The sequence below is a fragment of the Ursus maritimus genome, unplaced genomic scaffold, assembly GCF_017311325.1.
Source record: "Ursus maritimus isolate PB19 unplaced genomic scaffold, ASM1731132v1 scaffold_26, whole genome shotgun sequence".
Lineage (NCBI taxonomy): Eukaryota > Metazoa > Chordata > Mammalia > Carnivora > Ursidae > Ursus > Ursus maritimus.
Genome location: NW_024425119.1, coordinates 28331440 through 28353111, shown reverse-complemented (window position 1 = coordinate 28353111; position 21672 = coordinate 28331440). Strand labels below are relative to the sequence as shown.

General features: G+C 41.5%; 1 protein-coding gene across 1 annotated transcript; it reads right to left on the bottom strand.

Moving 5' to 3' along the window:
* Positions 1-1597: 1597 nt before the first annotated feature.
* Positions 1598-9356, bottom strand: ETFBKMT (electron transfer flavoprotein subunit beta lysine methyltransferase). Its single transcript, XM_008683458.2, has 4 exons — positions 9207-9356; positions 7222-7663; positions 5129-5259; positions 1598-4104 (listed from the first exon to the last, which is right to left on the bottom strand). The coding sequence occupies exons 2-4, from the start codon at positions 7545-7547 to the stop codon at positions 3761-3763; spliced, it is 801 nt and encodes a 266-aa protein (XP_008681680.1). The 5' UTR covers positions 7548-7663; positions 9207-9356; the 3' UTR covers positions 1598-3760.
* Between the last annotated feature and the right edge of the window lie 12316 nt (positions 9357-21672).

Here is a 21672-nt window from a genome sequence, read left to right as displayed (position 1 = left end):
AATTACCAGTTTTTCCTGGATATTTCCTTCTCCTACCTACCTGTTTGTGCAGTCATAAGAGAAATTTACCAGTATGAATAACCATTAGGAGAATTCTAGTATCTCTAAAAGCCTAATTACCTTCCTAGCAATTTTCTGGCCCCTGCCTTCTTTAAGTATTTAAATGCTCATTGGTCAAAAGCAGAGCTGAACATCAGGCCTGTAAATCCTCACAGAATTCAATATTCAATAAAACAAAAAAATAGACTAATGTCATAAACCTATGACATCATATACCTTAGCCGTTCAGCGTATGAATGTTAGTGAGGCCCTTGCCCAGCCACTTATTTGGTTTTCATGGCTACTTTTCCCCAATACATGCTATTCACCTATGAAATTTCCTCCTTAACAACTAACTGCATTCGGGAACGTCTTAAGAATGAGTAAAAATACAAAATATCATTGTAGAGGCTGTTTCCTAAAGTTCTGTTGATTTCATATTGTGAACTAAACAACACAGATCTTAGTTTTCAAATGAACTGCATTACTCTTTTATAATTACAAAATTCTCCAAAGTATATATACTGTGCTTAAACCACCCCAAATTCAGTATACTCCCTGTGCCATGGGCCTGTCTCAGTGGGACTTTTTAAAAGATTTCCTATTTTAACTCTGATATAGTACAAAAGAAGGGAAGTATGGTATGGTAAATTTCTTCTACATGTTTAGAAGGAGGGTTTATACATTCAACTCTATTTCTCGACCTTACTACTAATTACTTTATAAATGTGGTGTATATATAAATGTAGTGTAGATATATAGCTATATATCTATATAGAGAGAGATATATAGCCCCTCAAAGGTAGGACATATGTATATATGTGTTCAATGGGTAAGGCTTGTTCCACCTATGAAATTTTTCTAAAGACAAATTCAGTAAAATTTAATAGTAAACATCAAACAAAGTCAGTAGCTTTTCCCCGTTTTGGGGAAACAAGTTTTTTCAAGATCTAAAGTGTCAGCTTTTTAGGGTCTGTAAAGAATTATCTTCCTAAAAGCACTTTGCAGTTTAATATTCTTGCCTTTTTATATTGCTGGTTATATTAGCTATTTCTGTTTAAAATTTCAGTACCCCATTCCTACCTATCTCTATCATCCTCACCTTGCACTTTGACCTATTTTTCTCCTTACCATTTATCACCATCTGGCATCTTGTCTGTTTTTATTATCTATCTCCCTAGAATATAAGCTTCATAAAAACAGGAATTTTTGTCTTTTCTTCCCCAGTGCCTAAAACAGTATCTGGTACATAATAAGCACCCAGTATTTGTTGAACAAACACACAAAAAAAATAAATAAATAAAGGAGAAAAATGAATAAATAAAAATAATACCCATACTTCCAGTTTCCAGTCTGATGTTCTAAAGTGATTAGAAGTCATCTCTCCTGTTCTCATTAGATAAAAGCTGAACAAACTGAAAATCATGAAATGGTACAGTATTACTTTAAAGTGGACTAGTTGTAAATGTAAACTAGGGCAACCACCAAACGCAATTTTTTAAATATGTATAATTGATATTCTAAGGAAGGAGAGAAAATGGAATCATATAAAATGCTCAATTAAAACCAGAGAAGGCAGGAAAAGAGTGGAACACCAAAAAAGAAACAAGGAACTAGGGCAACAAATAGAAAACACTTATAAATATGGTAGAAATTAATGCAGCTATATCAATAACCCCTTTAAACGTGAATGGTTTTAATACAAACCTGCTCGTTAAACTATGAAGTTATTCAAGGCTCACCATTTTATACATGGGAGATTTTTAAATATCTTAAGTAACATTTGGTTATCTCAAAGACCTTCTTGTGCCCTCCTAATAAATCATCAAGAGAGGATAACAGAAACAGGGATTGTAGATATTTAAACTTAAACTTAAATCTTCTCGTTGTCTCATCAAGTTGATTTCCACAGTGCTCCAGAGTGTAATTTACTCCTTCTTATCTTGCTGGGAAGGGCAATAACCAGCAGAGTACTCTCAATTTTCAAAGGATATTGTCAACAAAACTCTTTCCTCTCAAATGTCATCCAATGCCGTTGTAACCTATAATTTCTATTAATTTTAACAAAGGCTGAATCAAAATTTAGAGTTGATAATGTTTAAGACCCAGAAGACCAATGGGAATTAGATGCACAAGAGTTTTCACTGGGCTGAAATAAACTCTGATTTCCAAGTTCAAGAATCACAAGATCTTCTGCAGCCCCAGCTTCCAAACTCCCATTGAATTATCCTCTTTTCCTGTCTAAGCAACAACTTGCCCTTAACTGCTTTCTCCACCCTTCTGCTGTATGACTATAGCTCTGATCACATTTCCCTGGCACCATAATCCCAGTGGCTTGCGTGTATTATTAGAAAGTTTATATATAATGCACATGTTATAAACAATTCCTAAGCAGTGTATAAGAACATAAGAGTACATTATTAGAAAGGCTGCATTTTATATTTCACTTGTAACACATATAATGCTGGTGTTTAGTTTTGAATTAGAGAATAGAAAATCTATGGTACAGAATTATAAGACCCAAAACTAAAACCTAAGTCTCTCTCCCACCCCAGTCTACCAGCTATCTAGTACCCTCCCAGAAGGCAACCACTGTTAGCAGTTACTAATTTATCTTTTCAGGGATATGCTCTGTATGTTGCAAGCAAATATGTATTCCATATGTATATACATATGTAGGTACATATGTACATCTTTTCTACATAGATAGTGATATACTGTACATATTCTTCTTCACATTCTCATTTATGTCATTGGATTTTTATTGATATATGAGACCTTAACAACCTGGGTCATGTAGTGGTAGCATAACCAATTTCTTTTTTTTTTTTTTTTTAAGATTTTATTTATTTATATGACAGAGAAAGAGACCGCAAAAGAGGGAACACAAGCAGGGGGGGTGGGAGATGAAGAAGCAGGCTCTGCCCCAAGCACAGAGCCCGATGCGGGGCTCCATCCCAGGACTCTAGGATCATGACCTGAGCCGAAGGCAGATGCTTAACGACTGAGCCACCAAGGCGCCCCACATAACCAATTTCTAGCTAACCTTAGTGAACCATAAAGAGACATCAAAAGGTGTCACAGTATATATGAAATTCTAAAAATCTTTATTTTTACCCACGACTGTCAGTTGAGGTCCTATTATGTACTAAATACTGTATGAGGCACTTTATACTTTCATTTAATATAATAGCCTTGAGGTGAGGTTTATTAAGTTTGCTACAGTTTTATAGATGAAGAAGTTAAAGCTCAGAGAGCTTAACTAGCTTAAAGTTCCAACTGGAAAGTGACAGAGTTGCCTGACTCCAAAGCTCACGTACTCTGTACCATACTAAGTGCAGCTCTGATCTTTACAGGTCATTTTTTTAAAAATACAGTACTCTTCTATATTTTGCATTGTGTCTCATTCGAAGACCCATCATATAGTTGTCCTCAACTACAGAAACAGACTTCGCCTACACTTTCTCATTCCTCTCTACTACTTAAATTATATGTTGCTACCATTTTGGTATTGCCTTCTAGAATTCTAAGCAGTATAACCAGAAAATTGCAGGTAGACATTTGTATATTTGGCATAATGCAGAATGAGTTACAGGACAACAGCTGACAAAACTTTAAGACTTGATATTTTGGAAACGAGATGCTACATGCTTTAAACTGGAGGGTCTTTTAGGGTTAAACCCAAACATAGCCATATTCATACTGGAAGCACTTGGACAACTCAAGGCTGAAAATCCCATACTGTGCTTGTCGTCAATCCATTGTTGTCCCTCCTCGTAGGCTCTGGAAGTGAATATTCTACCACTTTGTGCAGTTGATGGTGAATGCTATGTCCACTGAACAGGGGTCGCCCAGGGTCACCAATCAGTACTCGAGTTCTGTGGGTCCAAAAGCAATTCTTCAGCCATTGATGAAGATGGTCTGCAAGGTCTTCATCATAAAACATATCTCCAAGCACAACAAGGTCCCACTTATCTTGTTCCAAGTCCAAAATGTTTTTGGTTAAAATGGGAAAAGGATTCAGTTGGTTCAACTCACAATTCAGTGTGATAGCCATTCCTGCAACTTTAAAAAGCACAAAATGAATTGGTTTATGCTAGGCAGTTTTAATCCCCTATTTATTAATCAAGTAATTTAGAAAATCTCCTAACGATATTTTTTCCCTTTTGTTGAAAGTTGTTTTTTAGGTAAAGAAGTTTCTACCAATATAAACTATTTACAGCAATTTTCAAATATATGAATGGATATCCTGAAAACAAAACAAACCATACAAAACACCTAGAAATGTGGAGGTTTTAAGGAACATTTGCTGATCTAATAACCAAGAGGTTTGGTTTGTTACAGCTGTCCAGGAGACAGGGAAACAAACCTTGGGCTTGAGCAACCTGGCAAGTTAGAACTAAGACCCCTGCATAAAATAAGGATCCTGGGGCGCCTGGGTGGCTCAGTCCATTAAGTGTCTGATTCTTGATTTCGGCTCAGGTCATGATCTCAGACTTGTGAGATCAAGCCCTGCATTGGGCTCATGCGCTGGGCGTGGAGCCTGCTTAAGATTCTCTCTCTCCCTCTTCTTCTACCCCTCTCTACCACACCTCTCAAACTAAACTAAACTAAACTAAACTAAAATAAAATAAGGATCTTCAAGAGCTGGATCCTCATTAAAATTGAAAACTAAAAGAAAATCAGATAAAATTTAAGTCTCAGTTGAGACCCAAGTCTCAACTTGGGTTTTAATGGAATCAAATCTCCCTCAAAACACAAGGCCTCTCCTCACTTGGGTTTTGGATCAAATACACACAACCTACATATTTCAGGAAATCCCTCACCCAGAAATTAACAGTAAGTGCTCCCAGCTTGGTACACTTTGGGATATCCGACAGGCATAAATACAAATCCTCTTGAGAAAAATGCACTTCAATTCAGGCCTCACAGGATCCTCACACATAACGTCCCACTGAACATAAGTTCACAATACCAGATTACAAAATACACATGGAAATAAGCTATCATATGTTGGGGCATTTACAGATATTTATCCTGGAAGAAAATAAACATGAGCTTTAGATATTTTTAACTATGAAATCCTTACCAGGGTCTATGTCGTTAGCCAAGATCCTCGATGCCCCACTCATCTTGGCAGCAATAGCTGTAGCTCCACAGCCACTCCCAAGATCTAACACAGACTTTCCTCTAACAACATCAGGATTATCCAAAAGATACCTAATTTGGAAAGAAAGCAAAAAGACCTATCTGAGATGGGAGAAGGTCGGTAAGAGGTATTTAAAAAAAAAAAAAAATTTTTTTTTCAAGCTCTATGCCCAACATGGGGGTTGAACTCACAACCCCAATATCAAAAGTCTCGAGCTCTAATAACTGAGCCAGCCAGGCATACACCCTACCCCCTCCCCGCAAAATGTCTTTTTTAAACATGAGCACTTCCTATGATCCAGAAACAGTCAAGCACCAAGAATATAGACTGACAAAATATTGCTATAATAAGGATCACTAGATCCAAAATTTGGTCTCCTTTTGATTGATTGTTCATCATAGAGTGGTTTTACCTACTGCGTATGGTATTATAATGACCTCTCTGGTAAGATAAAGTCCAGGTCAACCAAACAATGTGGACCACGGCTAAATAGTTATCAAACACTGAAGATGGATGAGAAACCCTGAAATAAAAAATATCAACTGACACTTGACCTTACTACTAGAAAGTGAAGAATATCAGGGATTATGGCAAAGTACAGGGGTACACGGCCTGTCTAAAGGGAAAGCTGCTACCCATCTTCAGCTCACTGTTGTCATGCAGAAATCCTGTGTTATCAGATATTTCTGTTTTTCAAAACAGACATTTTTATATGAAATTTCCCAAGTTTTATTTTTATTTATTTATTTTTTTTTGGAATTTCCCAAGTTTTAAATGTTAGCAACTGATTTTTTAAGTTTACAAGTAAAGGCCAAACAAAATACATCTGTGGGTGCATGAACTTGTGACCTCTGATTCTGTTAAGGAATTTGATTGTATTTATATTTGAAGTCGATAAACTATCACTTTAATAGACATCACTGAAAATGTCAATATTTTTAAGGTATGATGTAAGTGAATAAAGCTTGAAAATTTGGCAGCAACAACCAGAACATCAGAATTGTTTGATAACACCTAGAAAGCTTTCCAATCTTCAGGATTCTCTGAAAAGCTCTACATATGCATTTATTTATTTTGCATTTAAAACTATGTACAACATTAATTCTGTTAGGCCATACCATTCCTGCAAATGAGAAGTCCTTATTCTTTTCATTTCGGAGGTCTATACGCTTAAGATATAAGCAGGTTTAATTATTTACCAATCTAAGAGCAAAAACCAGATTGAAATACTAAAAGCTCTTGCCTTTGTCTCAGCAGCTGTGTTTTAATAAAAAGTATAGTGTGAATATGTGAGAGAATGTCCTAAACAACACTTTTGCAGTATGGGGGCTGAGGGGGCGGTGGAAGAGGAGACCTTAAAAACGCAGATTCAGGGCACCTGGCTGGCTCAGACTTTTGGTCTAAGGGTTGTGCGTTCAAGCCCCACACTGGGCGTAGAGCTTACTTTAAAGAAACAAAAAAATGCAGATTCAAGTCCAGAGTTCACCTGAGATGTCAGTAAGCCACTAGAGAAGAAGGAATCCTGACGGGTCCCACTCACTCACATCTCTTATTCTTTGGGAGACTGAGACAAGTGAGGCTCCAGGGAGGGAGCAAGTGTGAGGCTCGAGGAGCAACATTCACAAGATTAAACTAGAAGAGCTGAAGAACTAGGGCTTTAGGTACCATCTAACAATTCTGCATTGGCCATACCTTATGAACCATGAACCAGAGAATAGTGTGAAATTTCCAGATCATTCATAGCTATCTAGGGTCTTGACAGCTGATCCTAGGGTTTCTCTTAGAGAACTGTATTTGGGGAAATACCCTGATAAGCCTGGTCTTATCAGTAGGTCTCCAACCCAAGCCCTGGAGTATGTTTAAACTGCTTAAACTGCTCCAAATTAAGAAAACAAGAATTTGGGGGTTTCACTCTGTTTTTTTGCGAAGACCAGGGAGAATGCAGAGTTGGAAGGGGCTGAAAAAAAGAATCTGCAGAAAACAGAAAGGATCTCTATGGGCCTTAAAGCTTCCCATTTCAGCTAGGGCAATACCTAGACAGGGCCTGGCCTCCTGGCCAGTAGACTGCCCAGTAAGGTTCGCTGTAGGGCCACAGGTCAGCTTTTTGCCACCAGAACTTGCATCTGGGCGTCAAAAGCCGCAACTGGATTTCAGGGGTGAGGCTGCCACTGCTGGTGACTTCTGTGTTCTCCTCCAGGAAAGCTTTCATCTCAGGGTCCAAAAAGCTTCCAGTTCCTCTCCAAGAGGACTGGCCCCAGGGAAACAAGGAAAGACCACTGCTTCTCACAGCTTTCAGAAAGACACCACAGTGGTTCATGGGAAATGGTGCAAATGCTCTCCAACCCAAGCCCAAAGCCATCGGTCCTTTTCCAAAACACAGGTCCTGTCAATGTTGCTGTTGATAAGAAGGGCTGCTCCTCGTGAGGAAGGAAGGGTCTGGCTGCCACGGTGATCTCAACTGGAATCTGTGGGTCTCTAAAAATAGAAATAAAACTGAAAATTCCAAGGTTCACTGACATTTCCAAATCCCATTAGGTAGGGAGAAAGTATTACAGGGTAAGCTCCATAGCAGATGATTCACAAGTGCAAGTCCATTTCAGATGGAAGTGTTGCTGCAACAACTTAGGAAAATCCAACCTTTTAAAAGGAAGCTTTTAAAAAAACCTTCCTTTTAAAAGGAAGCCTTTCACAACAAAAGCCTTTTAATAATTTAGAACAACAAATATACAAGCATATGATTCTGAGAGAAAACCTCGGGCACATGCTTGTTACATAAAATAAGGTTTACCTTTAAAGTTCTTTCACACACACACAAATAAAGTTCTTTCACACATTTAATAAGCCACTTAGCCACTTAGTTCACATAAGGCACTGTGAACAAAGTAAGTCTCCATCTTGCAGAAGCTTAGACTCTAGCGCTGAGGTAAAGCAATTACCAGGGCCAACACAGTTCCTGCCTTTATGAAGTCTTGCCAAGAGTTGCGATGGTTACCAAACCATAATTGTGGACAAAGGTATACAAATTATACCGAGTACACTCTATTTCAGTAACGGTTGTTGTGGCATAAAACATCAATGTAACCAAGATTCAGATTTTTTTCTTAAAACTTTATGGATTTGTCATAAAAGAATATCAACTCGAAAATATCTTCCTGTAAATATGTCTGATGATTCATCTTTACCAAGCCTGGGCCGAAAAGGCTTGTTCCAGTAGAAAAACACCTTGATAAGAGTAAGAAACAGCACTTTAAACACAAACTATATGCTCAGTTATTTGGGACCTCTGACCTGTTCTGCATAAATGTTTGAAATAGTCCTATATCCATTCACCCAAATTATTTAGAATAGGCGCCCCAAACTCAAACACCTACCAGCGGCCAGTCTAGTTATCCGTAAGTGATGCCACTGGTTATAACAGGGGGACTGTGTCGACCTGGAGACTGTTTCTGAGCAGTGCAGAGGGGCCAGCAAACTGCTTTCAGGTAAGAACACGCTGCAAGATCTTCCAATTTCTCACGATAATCCAGATACACAAAAACTCCCACTTCTAAACGCGTCATCAATTAAAATATCAAAACACAGGGCAGCTAAAATGCCTGTCAGGCCACTTGGGTGTGAACTCAGGATAGACTTGCAGTGGGTGTCATCTCCCCATCATGCCCTCGGGATCCCAGGGTCTCTAACAGCCTAACTTCTTCCTGGACTAATTCTATTAGAAAGTATTGGGTCAGCCCTTGAATCGCAGGAGCCTAAGTTTATAAATAAAGCAAAGCAAATATGAGATGATTTTGGTCTGGAACACCATGTCGCCTACACGGCGCCCCCCCCCTCCCACCCCAGCACCAATGAAGCATCGTTTATGAATACGTGACTATGCGGTGGGCACTTGGTACCTGTTATTAAGGAAAGAAGAGGGATTAAAAAGGGTCAATTCAAAAGTGTTCGTGACATTATTTCCCTCCGAGGAGAACGGGACTCAGTCTTAAAGGGGCAGGCACAGTCCTCCTTTTGTCCTTACCAGGCTCGGCAACAGCGCCGAAGGAAGCTAAGCACTCGCCTTTTTGCGTCTTTCCCGGCATTCTTTAGAACCGCACCTGGCGCCCCGAGCCCCCGCGGGCAGGCAGGCGCACGGCTCCGGGCGGCGAGCGTGACCGCGCGCCCCGCCCCCCTTCCCAGCAGCCTCCCTCTGCCTTTTCCTACCTTTCTTAAAGGGGCAGGGCCTAGGGAGGAGCCGGCGCCCGACGTCGCGCGGGAAGCAAACTTCTGCTAGATGCAGTCAGAAGGTGGAGCGTCTGCTCTGTGCCAATCACTTGTTGGAGAAGAAAAGTTTCTCTTCCATTCCTCCACCATTCAAAGCTTCTTCCAGCTGATCTTAGAATTAAATTGACATGAAACACATCAACAGAAGAAAACCAAATTGAATTTTGTACCTATGGGAATGCCAGGTGTAGGAGAGATGCAAACACAGAAAGGTAAAAGGAGGTTTATATGTCATCCTGAACTATGGAGAAGGGAGTTTGGGACTTCAAAGGGGAGGAACGTAATTCACAGAAGATGAAAAGGAGTAAATGTTTGCTGGGTCACCCAGAAACAATGGGACAGAGAGAGGAATTTTAACCGACTTTGCTAAATTCCTCCCTATCACACCTAGTTCATATTAATGCTGTAGTTATCTATGGTGATGGATTTCTTCTGGAGCACGTCCTCTATTTAAATTCTTTTAGGCAGTTAGGGGGAGGTCAGTTTCTTCCTGAGTCTTTTATGCCTCGATTGTTTTCAGCTCAGAAAGAACCCGCAGGCCAAAGTGGCACATCTTGGGGCAATTCCTTCAGAGCCCCTGCACACACTTCTAGGCACCGGGCAGAGAGTGGTGAACGAAACAGACACAGTATAAGCCCTTGATGACTTCAACTGAGCTTAAATCATAATGTTTGTCCTCTTTTATAATTTTCATAAATGTACAATATAAATCTATTTGCTACTTCTGTCACTCAGGTTCTGGACCCATGTGTCCATCTTCCAACCCTTGACATATTCCAAAAATCAACTCGTCAGCCCACCTGACAACAATTAAAACCCGCTCTGGTGTGCCAAAGGGAAAGGAAAATTGACCCAAATGAAGAAACAGGCAAGTCATGTTTCTGCATCTTAGTCCGCAGTTTGGGGAATGATCTGGCAGCCACCTGTTCAAAATTAGAGCTTGTTGCTTCTGTTCTCCATTTCTGCCCTCGGTTTATGGGGTTTTTCATTTTCCCTCTAGGAACTATTAGAAGGGAATGAAACTTGTTACTCCAGTTAACAACCCCAGATACATCCTGCTCATTTGCTCCTTGCATGAATGGCTGTACTTACTGTGGATGGGTAGGATTCACACCTAGTCACTCTGCCCTAGATTTCCTTTATAAAAACTAATATGTCTGTGAATAAAACTGTATTTATTTTTTTAAAGATTTTATTTATTTTTGAGAGAGAGAGAGAAAGAGAGAGAAAATGTGCAGGGGGGAAGGAGTGGAGGGAGAAGCAGACTCCCCACCGAGCAGGGAGCCCAATGCAGGGCTCTCAGGACCCTAGGATCATGACCTGAGCCGAAGGCAGATGCTTAACCGACTGAGCCACCCAGGGGCCCCTAAAACTGTATTTATTAACTAGCTACTTTTTTAAAAAATTAGCTGCTGGTGTAAACCTTTTTTTCTCAACTATAACTTCTCATTTCCACACACTCTCCAATTCTCTTACTAGCAATAAACCTTAATACATGTTCAAGATCAATTTGTCAAACACTTGTTTTTAACTGGCTTCTGTGTTCTATCCCTGTGAATAGCAAGAACATCCCAATTATTGCCCAAGACACCAGGGAGAGGAGGCAAGCCTAACATTTCTACGAAAAGAGGGTTTCCAGTAAAAATCTAAGTGCTCTTCATTGAAGATGCACTTAATAATGTGAAGACAAAAAAAAAAGTGAAGACACCATAACCAAAATTGGAACTAGGCTAAAGGGACTGCTGAATGTCCTTTCCCCACTTTAATAATTTTAAAATTGGTGCACTTTTTATTCCTTCTGCTGTTGCCTTAGTTCAGCCTTATGATCCTTTGCCTGAATTCCTATAACTAGTCTCTCTCCAATCCCACCTTCCTCTCTCTCTCATTTTCTACAGTACAACTTAAATGTTTTGGGTTTGTTTTTTGTTCTTTTTCCTGGATTATTTTATATTCTATAGTCCAGAAAAGGCCTTACATTCCTTTAAGATAAACCAGATAAGCCATGAAAAGTAGACCTGGATTTTCTTTTCTGTTGTTGCTTGGTGTTGGTGTACTGTTGTTTCTTAATTAAAAGAAAGAATGGTCTTGCTTTATTAAAATTGACCCACTTGCTATAAAGCCGACTTGTCAACTGTCTGATAACAATTGAGCTATCATGTGTCTTTATGATTTTTGCCTCAGGGCCTTGTTCTCTCTCTCTAGGCCTTGGTTAAGAAGGCAAGCTGCAGCCACAGCCATGTAAACAACCCATCCTCGCTGTCCCTAACACCTCCTCAACCTTCAAAGCTCAGCTCAGGGGTAAGGCCCTCTGAAAAGCCTTCCCCAACACACACACACACACACACACACACACACACACACACACATCTTGACATTTTCTTAGCTTCCTGTGGGCACATCCAACGAGAATATCATGCAGAGTGGCCATTGCCTAGCTCCTCTACTAGACTGAGAAGCAGACCATCTCTTTCCTCTTTTATCTTCTGGCGCAGTTAAGACACTCAACAAATTATATTAAATGAAAGAAAAAGCAAGTAATGAGTACCTTAACAAACATTACGTATCAGTGTCTCATTTTTAAAATTTCATTTTTAACAGTTTTATCGAGGTGTAATTAACATGCAATAAATTTCACATATTTAGAGTTTACAATCTCATGTTTTGGTCTATATATACTCATGAAACCATCACCAAAATCAAGATGGTGAGCATATTCAGTGCCCCGTATTATCCCTCCCTCCCGTCCTTGCCCACATCCCCCTCTCCATCCCCAGGCGGGCTCTGATCTGCTTTCTGTCACGATAGATTAGTTTGCATTTTCTAGATTTTTATATAAATGCAGTCATACAGTATGTACTCTTTTCTGTCTTTATTTGCACTCACCATGTTTATTTTGAGATTCATCCATGTTGTTTGAGCATCTTTTCCTGTGCTGCTTTGCCATCGAGTCACCTTCTCTTCCAATTGTGTCTCATTTTAAATCCAAATTGTTACATTGTTTTTCTGTTCTTACACAATTCGGGTACATTAAAAATAGGGGCTTTGCATCCTTTGTGTTTCCTCAGTACTGGAAGAACAGTTGGACAAGGGTAATGGAATTATCTGGAATGATGAGAAAAACATAACTTCTTTGGCCACTTTGGGAGGCTACTGTTGATAAGTATAACATGATTTTTAAGTGTTTATAAATATAAATTACAAATAAGTTTGTAAATACATTTCTAATAAAATATTGACACCAGTTTTGTTTTAAAATCAGTCTTGAGATGCAAACAACATATAAATTGCCCCCAAGGAGGGATGCCTGGCTGGCTCAGTCTGTAGAGCATGAGACTCTCGATATCAGGGTCTTGAGTTCAAGTCCCACATTGGGTATGAAAATGCACCCAAGGAAGTGTGATTTGCCTCTGCCGTCTCAGAATGTGTTTCTCCCCACACTTTCGAATGAAGCGTGAAGTGTGGGGTTTCCTAGAGCTTAACCTTCCTTCTAGCTTCTCTCCACCAAGCTATCCTTGCAGCCAGTCCATAGCACCGTGTCTGTGTGAACGTGTAGGTTTCCTCCTCTCAGTTCCTCCTGTGAGGTTTGCAGTTGCTGCTCAGGAGGCAAACTTGTAAATCCAGGTCACTAAATCACACCTAACAATGCTGACAGCAGGCCCTTTAGGACCAGTTTACCGTGAAGGGGTTTGAACTGTTAGTAGCTGGGCATTCTTCAGCCAGCTAAAGCTGCGCTGCCATCTAGTGATAGTTGAGCTTAATATCGGCCAGGTGTGTCCATTAAAATGGTGAAAGCAAAAAACTGAAACCAAACCAAACCCTGAAACTGTGAACTAGACTTAATTCTGTGTAAGAGCAGATTCTCGCCCACAGTGTTACCACACACTGGCACACTTGTTAGTTGTAAAATACAGTGCAAATACTCATCCCCAGTAATAGTTAAAGTCTAAAGTTTAAGAAAGACTCCGTGTTGGGGCTCCTGGATGACTCCGTTGGTTAAGCATCCAACTCTTGCTCTCAGCTCAGGTCTTGATCTCAGGGTCCTGAGTTCAAGCCTTGCGTTGGGCTCCATGCTGGGCATGGAGCCTATTGGTGTCATGCATGACATGTTCTCTGCCTTTCTCTCTTTCTCTCACACACACACACAAGCCACAGCTAATCCCCCAGAGAATCCTGTGATACCTTCAGAATATACACAGAATCCAGCACTCCTCACCACATGCACTGCCGCTCTAATCCAGCCACCATCGGCTGTCCCCTGGGTTACTGCACCAGCCTCCTAACGAACCCCTCCAGTTCCACCCTTGCTCCTTGTGCTCTGTTCCTGACAGAAAAGCCAGAGCCACCCTTTGAAAAGGAAGTCAGGTCCTGTCCCTGCCCCACTGAATAGCCTCAGGGAGCACCCCCACCCGCACATAAGCCTGGCCCCCTCTTTGGCTTCCACTGCTACTACGGTCCCCTTCAACACCTTTTCCAGTGTGCCGGACCCACCATCTGCTGCCATCTTGCTGTTTTCAAACACATTTGCTGTTTTCTGCTTCACAGTCTTTACACTTGCTGCACCACCAGCCTGCAGTGGTCTTCCCTCAGACAAGGAGCACCACTAACCCCTCATTTCCCTTAATTTTGTCAAATGCTTTTTCTGCATCAATTAAGATGATCGAGTGGTTCTCCCCCTTCATTCTGTTAATGTGGCATATTACAGCGATCAATTTTTGTACGTTGACTCCTCCTTGCATTCCAGGGGTAAATCCCACTCAGTCATGGTGTAGAATCCTTTTACCCTGCTGCTCAATTCAGGTCTCTGGTATTTTGTGGCAAATTTTTAACCCCTCCTCTCTTTTAACCCCTTCTCCATCTGAGTCTGCTCGGATGCTACCCTCTGCACCAGGTCTGACCACCGTACTTAAAACTGCAACCCTTCCTTTCCCTGCTTGGCTTTGCTCCATAGACATTCATCACTTATTTTGTTTATTGAACTAAAATGAGGAGAGGAACTTGCCGTAAGGACGGGGATTTGTTTCCTTTTTCTTTTTCCTTCTAATTGAGGCCCAATCCACATATGCTAAAATGCACAAATCTCAAGCAAACAGTCTGATGAGAGGTGTTGGTTGTTTTTTTTTTTTTTAAGATTTTATTTTTAAGGAATCTCCACATCCAACATGGGGCTCAAATTTACAATCCCAAGATTAAGACTCAAATTCTCTACCAGCTGAGCCAGGCAGGCGCCCCTGATGAGAGTTCTGATAAATGGATGCACACATGTAACCCACACCTGTCAAGATACAGACATTTCCCGTTGCCCCAGAAAGTTCCTTCTGCCCCTTCTCAGTCAGTCTCATCCGTCCACCCACCCACCTCTAGGCACCACTGTTTTGACGTCTGTTCACCACAGGTTCCTATTACTTGTTCTAGAGTTTCCCACAAGTGGAATTACACAGAGTGTACTCTTTTGTATCTGGCTTCTTTTGCTTCGCATAAGGTTGTTGAGATTCGCCATGCTGTTGCTGTTAGTGGCACTTCACTCTTTCTGTCATTCCGTAGCGTTCCATTGTGTGAACAGACTTGATATCTCTTTTTCTGCTTACTGACATTTGTGTTGTTTCCAGTGTGGGGTCATTACAGATAAAGCTGTGAAGCTGCTTGAACATTCTTGTAGGACTCTTCTTGTGGGTATGTTTTCATTTCTCAGGTAGATACCTATGAGTGGAATTGCTAAACTATACAGTAGGTGATGGGGTTCAGGGCAGGCCACCCCAGACCGTGCCAGTTTGCCATGTAGATTATTTCCAGCTGAAGACAACCAAGACCCAACAGACTCAAAAAGAGCTTTTGGCGTCCCCCTTAACTGCCTAAAAGAATTTAGATAGGGGGCCTGTACTGGGAAGAGAGCTATTCCCAGAGAGAACTTTTTACCTGAGAAACACTTCTCTGCTAGGCGTGGCGAACATTTATTTACCAAACATTTGGTCTTCCCGACTCCCTGTGAATTGTCTTCCTTCCCCTGAAACCCCTGAAATCGTACAGAAAAGTTTTAGGACAGCAAACAAGAGTGTTGAATTCTGAGGCCAGTCATTTTTTTTTTTAAACAAATGAAACATTAAAAATGAACTTGCTTTTAAGGTTCAGTTCAGGAAAAGAATGTCTCTTCTTCCCAGTTTCCCAATCATAAAACTGAAAGGAACTGGTTCCTTGCCAAAGCCCTCATTGCTTACCAGGGTTAAAATTCGGATCTTAGGGATCTAAAGGGGTCTTCCTAAGAGCAGTGGGAACCCTAAGGCTAACCTGAGTGTCTTCAGCCAGGAACCCCTTCCGGCAGCCCCGCATTCACATACGCCCTCAGGAGAAACAGTTTGCAAATATGATTTTGAGACAGTCCCCCAACGTTCCTTCTAGCCATATCATTGTAGTCCCTACACTCTGAACCCCAAACCTCACTTACTCCCACTTCAGTTCTCCTTCTGCAATACATTAAGCCTTGGCCTGTTTCCAATGGGCTCATCAGCAAAAACAGTTTTCAAAGGAAATATTCCCCAGAACCTAGAGAGGCATGGTGGGCTCCTTCTCTCAGGTGGCCTGGTGCCTCCCCTCCCGAAGGAGACTTGTGCTGGTCCCACAGGAAGTTGGGAGTGAAAACAGCCGCATCTCAGAATACACCAAGGCAGTGCTTCTCAAACCTTGATGTGCATACCAACCACCTAGGAATCTTGTTAAAGGTCAGATTCTCCTTTGGGTCATGGAGGTACCTGAAGGTCTGCATTCCTAACAGGGGCCCCAGGAAGGCAGTGCCATCAGCTGGGATTACTGAAAAGGAGTTTTAAATTACACATGCGCTCTCCTCACTACACATTTAGATGCAGAATCCTCAGAATGGAATCAGGGAGCTGTCATTTTTAAAGCTCCCAGAGCCAGTTCTATTTACAAATACAGTTCCAGAACAATGTATCCCAAACTCCCCTGACGATAAGATTAAACTCCTCTGAGCCACTTGATTAAATTCCAATTCCCAGACGCTGGCCTGGAGATGCCGACTTAGCTGGTTTGGAGTGGAACCCCGGAATCTGTCTATTTTACAAGAGACACATGACCGGAAGCCCAACAGTTTGGCAGACAACGGACCTCCACCATAATTCTAAAACCATTCTTCTGTGCTCCAGCTCTCAGATTTCTTCATTCTTTCATTCATGTGACATCACTGTTAACTTCTGAATTATCTCCTCCAGATCTTGATAAGCTGCTCTGTTTCTTTTATCTGTCCCTTAATCTGACTTTCCAGGCATTCCCCCAGAGGGCAGTTTAGAAAGTTTAATTATTGTTTATGTAGGAAAAAAATTAACCCAAGAATTTTAGCGTGAGCTTTTATTAGAGAATGCCTGGCGTGAGAAATCTCAAGAGGAACAGTCACTCCAGAGGACAAGAGTGGAATGTTTTATAGGACTTCAGCAAGAGGAGTCTGTCAAAGCTCAGACTATCTTGGGGAGAGAAAGGAATTGTTCTAGCAGACATACCTTGAGCAATCTGGATTTTACCTAGAGTGGTGGAGAGGAGCGATGGGGCTAAAGGCCTGTGCAAGAGGAGTGAGGCAGGAGAGCCACAGGACAGACACCTGCCAGGTCCTCAAGGGAAAATGTCCAGTCTTTCAGAGTCTTGAAATCTCTCATCTTGGTCAACAGGGATCCTCAGTTTCGTGTGTTGGTTTGTTTAGTTCACTAGATCTATATTACTCCTGAAGATTGCTATCTCAGACTCTGGTAAGAATAAGCATCAAGGGGCCGCCTGGGTGGCTCAGTCGTTAAGCGTCTGCCTTCAGCTCAGGGCGTGATCCCAGGATCCTGGGATCGAGCCCCGCATCGGGCTCCCTGCTCTGCTGGGAGCCTGCTTCTTCCTCTCCCACTCCCTCTGCTTTTGTTCCCTCTCTTGCTGGCTGCCGCTTTCTCTGTCAAATAAATAAATAAATAAATAAATAAATAAATAAATAAATAAATAAATAAAATCTTAAAAGAAAAATAAGCATCAAGGCTTTCCATGATTTTTACCTTTGTGGTTAAATTCCAATCATTTCTCAAGTGAGTGGTAGCACAAAGGAGAATATAGAGAATGATTGTGGAGACAAGGATTAGCATGAGATTTATCTGACGGTCTTGAACAGTGCCTCTAAGTCCTGTTAATACTGGCTATTATGGTCTGCATTTCATATCGCCCCCCCAGATTCGTATGTTGAAACCCTAATTCCCCATGTTGATGGTGTTTGGAGATGGGCCTGTGGGAGGTAATTATGGCATCCAGGTGGAGCCCTCATTGTGGAATTGGTGCCCTTGTAAAAAGAGAAGAGAGTTTGCTTCTCTTTCTGCTCACCACCCTGTGAAGGTGGCCATGGGTAAAGCAGGAAGGGGGACTTCACCAAGAGCCCAACCATGTGGCACCCCAGTCTTAGACTTCCAGTGTCTAGAACTGTGAGGAACACATGTTTGTTGTCTAAGCCACCCACCCAGTCTATGATATTCTGTTAATTCTGAGCTGGCCCACCTGGGGTTAAGAGGGAAAACAAATCTCATCCCCATCGTAAGCCTGTAGAGAAATGAAAGTGTTGTGTAACACTTGCTCATCCTCATTTACCCAAAGTATCAAATATTAGGGAAGGAAACTTTAAGTATTTAATTTTGGCAATAAAAGCTTTAAACTAGGGGCGCCTGAGTGGCTCAGTCAATTGAGTGCCTGACTCTGGACCTCAGCTCAGGTCTTGATCTCAGGGTTGTGAGTTCAAGCCCTACATTGGGTTCCACGCTGGACATGGAGCTTATTAAAAAAAAAAAAAAGGCCAAAAAAAGGAGGAAAAAGAGACAAAGAAGGGTGTGCCAGTCAATGTCTCCGGTATGCCTTAGGCCCTGTTTCTATGGTCTTGGGTAGAAGCTGTTCCTGTCTAGCCACATACCGTGTAGTCTGAGGCTCTTGGAAAAATGACCTCCTTCATGATGTCTTCTGTTTCTGATACAGTTCCTCCTCGTGCTGAGAACAGTCTTACATTGATATGCTTTTCAATATGCCAGGTCTCTGGGATGAAGGTTATGAAGGGATTCTTGTGGCTTATGTTTTTTGTTTTTTTTTTTAAGATTTTATTTATTGGGGCACCTGGGTGGCTCAGTCAGTTAAGCATCTGCCTTTAGCTCAGGTCATGATCCCAGAATCCTGGGATCAAGACCCCCATTGGGCTCCTTGCTCAGTGGGGAGTCTGCTTTCTCCCTCTGCCCCCTGCCCCGCTCCAGCTCTCTCTCTCTCTCAAATAAATGAATACAACCTTAAACCAAAAAAAAATATTTATTTATTTATTTTTAGCTCCCGAGAGCAAATGGGGGGAGGGGCAGAAGGGGAGGGAAAAAAGAGAATCTCCAGCAGACTCCATGACAGGTGCAGAGCCTGACATGGGGCTCAATCTCACAATCCTGAGATCATGACCTGAGCCAAAATCAACGGAGCCACCCAGTGCCCGGCTTATCTTTTGGACTTAATTAGAGAACATACTTTGTCTGATTTTAATACTTCTAAACCTGTTGAGACTTGTTTTTTCACTTAGCCTGCTGTGTGTCCTGGAGAATGTTCCATGTGTACTAAAGAAGAACATGTCTTCTGCTATCGTGGGATGTAGTGTTCTGTCACTAGCTGTCAGATCTAGCTGGTTTATAGTGTCGTTTAAGTCTTCTGTTTCCTTGTTGATCTTCCATCAGTTGTTCTATTATTGAAAGTGGGGTAATAAAATCTCCACTTATTAAATTTTCTACACCTCCTTTCAATTTGTCAGTTTTTGCTTTATGTATTTTGTGGCTTCATTGTTAAGTGTGTATATAATTGTAGTACATTCTTGATGGATTGGCCCTTTTGTCCTCATAGAATGTCCTTTGTTTCTCACAACTCTTTTTGTCTTAATTGCCTGTTTTGTCTCATACTGTTTTAGCTGCTCCAGCTCTCTTCTGTTTACTCTTTCCATGGAATATAATTTTCCATTCTTTACTTTCAACCGATTTATGTCTTTAAATCTAAAGTGAGTTTCTTATAGACAGGATATACTTAGATCGTGGGTTTTTTAAAAATCCATTCTGCTCATCTCTGCCTTCTAATTGGAGTTTTAAATCCATTCACATTGCACATATACTGATAAGGAAGGACTTCTTCCATTTTGTGCCTTGTTTTCTGTCTCATGTCCCTTTTGTTCTTTCATTCTTCCAATACCGCCTTCCTTTGTGTAAAGTAGGTATTTTCTGGTGTACCATTTTAATTCCCTCATCATTTGTTGCGGTATATATTTTTTGAATAACAGTAGTCCCCCCTTATCCAGGATTTCATTTTCCATGGTTTCAGTTACCTGTGGTCAATCTTAGCACCTGTTTTGAGAACAAAATCCTTGTCCTAATGGAGTCTTCCTTCTTATGGTGGAGACAGATGATAAAGACAGATAATACAGACATAAAGCTATTGATAATTTCTAAGAAAAAAAGCAGAATAAAAAGATTAGAGAAAAATGAGTTGAGGTACAATAGTGTTTTATAGGAAGGGTCAAGGAAGGCCTCACTGGTAAAATGTCACTGAGGAAATATATCGTAAGTGACACAGGATGGAAAAGGAAGGAGAAAAAGGTGAAAAGAAAATCAGAAAGAGTCATGTCCTCGAAACTAAGGAGAAGGGGAGTAGCAGTTAGGCCAAAGAAGAGAAATGTTCTAAAGTGTCTGATGATGACCTTGACCAGGGCAGTGTCAGCAGAGCTGTGTGGGAGCCATCCTGCTGCAGGAAGACCCAGGAGGCATTTTACCTTAAGTTTTCAAGACCCTTACTGTGGAAATGGAAGGCGCAAACTAGTGTGAACGCTGGATGAGGGATACAAACCAGGGGACAAAATTCTTAAATTTGTAACTGCACTTGAATTTGTTTTAAATTGAGGAAAAGTGAAGAACAGTGCAGACGGAAAAGCTGACGTTACAGGGGTTACCTGAGGGAAATAGTTAACCAGGGAAAAAAGACATTTATGTACAAATTGCTTTTCTCCTCAGAAAAAAGCCAAAGTCCTTACAGTGGGTTTTAAGGCCCTCACTCTGAGGTCACCCCCCAACTCTCTTTCTCTTGCCCTTTTGACAATGTAGTCATCCTGGCCTTCCTCCTACTCCTCCCGCGAGTTAAGCAGGCATTCCCATTGTCCCTTCGCTGCCCACCGCCGACAGCCAAGATTCCGCCTTGCTTCCATCAGAGCTCTGTTCACGGGTCACCTTGTCATGGGGTCTCCTCGACCACCCTACATAAAGCAACACCGCCGTGCCTACCCAGCATTCCCAGTCCCTCCCCTAATTTACTCCCATCATATTCATTACCATCTGACAAACCGTATGTCTTCCTTATTTAATTGCCCGCTTGCGTCCCCCACTAGAATATAAGCTTCACAAAGACAGGGAATTTGTTTTGTTTACAACACTGAGAACGTTGTGTGGCCCATAACAGGCACCCAACAAATATTTGTGGAATGAGTGAATTTGTGGCAAAGAAGGAGAAGAGACAATATATGAATTTAGGAAAAAGGAGTCGTTCTTATGAAAAGGTTCAGGTCAGAGAAGGCAACATGAACAATACCAGCTGAGCGGACGTGCTTTGGTCACGCTACCCACCAGATAATGCTCTAAGTACTTTACTTAAATCATTTCTTTTAAGCATCAGAATAAGTCTAGAATGTAGGAACTCTTGTGACTTCTGTTTTAGAGGTAGTGAAATGGAGGCACAGGGAAGTTAAATAGCATGCTCGAGGGCTCATCGATAATTCACAGGGGAGCGGGGAGGACAAACCCAGGCAGTCTGGTTCTGGAGCTTTGCCCATAGAAAGCTGCACAGCAGGCTTTATTCCCTTAGCCTTCCAGGATTTAGACTTGGTAATGAGAAAGGAGAAAGATATTTCAAGCCCAAAGTGAAAGGCAAGAATTTACTTTTTTTTTTTTTTTCTGGAGAGAATAGAGAGCATTCGCAGGCTCCAGAGAATGGAAGATGAAATCAGGATATGGGGGCGCCTGGGTGGCTCAGTCGTTAAGCGTCTGCCTTCGGCTCAGGGCGTGATCCCGGGATCCTGGGATCGAGTCCCACATCAGGCTCCTCCGCTGGGAGCCTGCTTCTTCCTCTCCCACTCCCCCTGCCTGTGTTCCCTCTCTCGCTGGCTGTCTCTCTTTCTGTCAAATGAATAAATAAAATTTAAAAAAAAA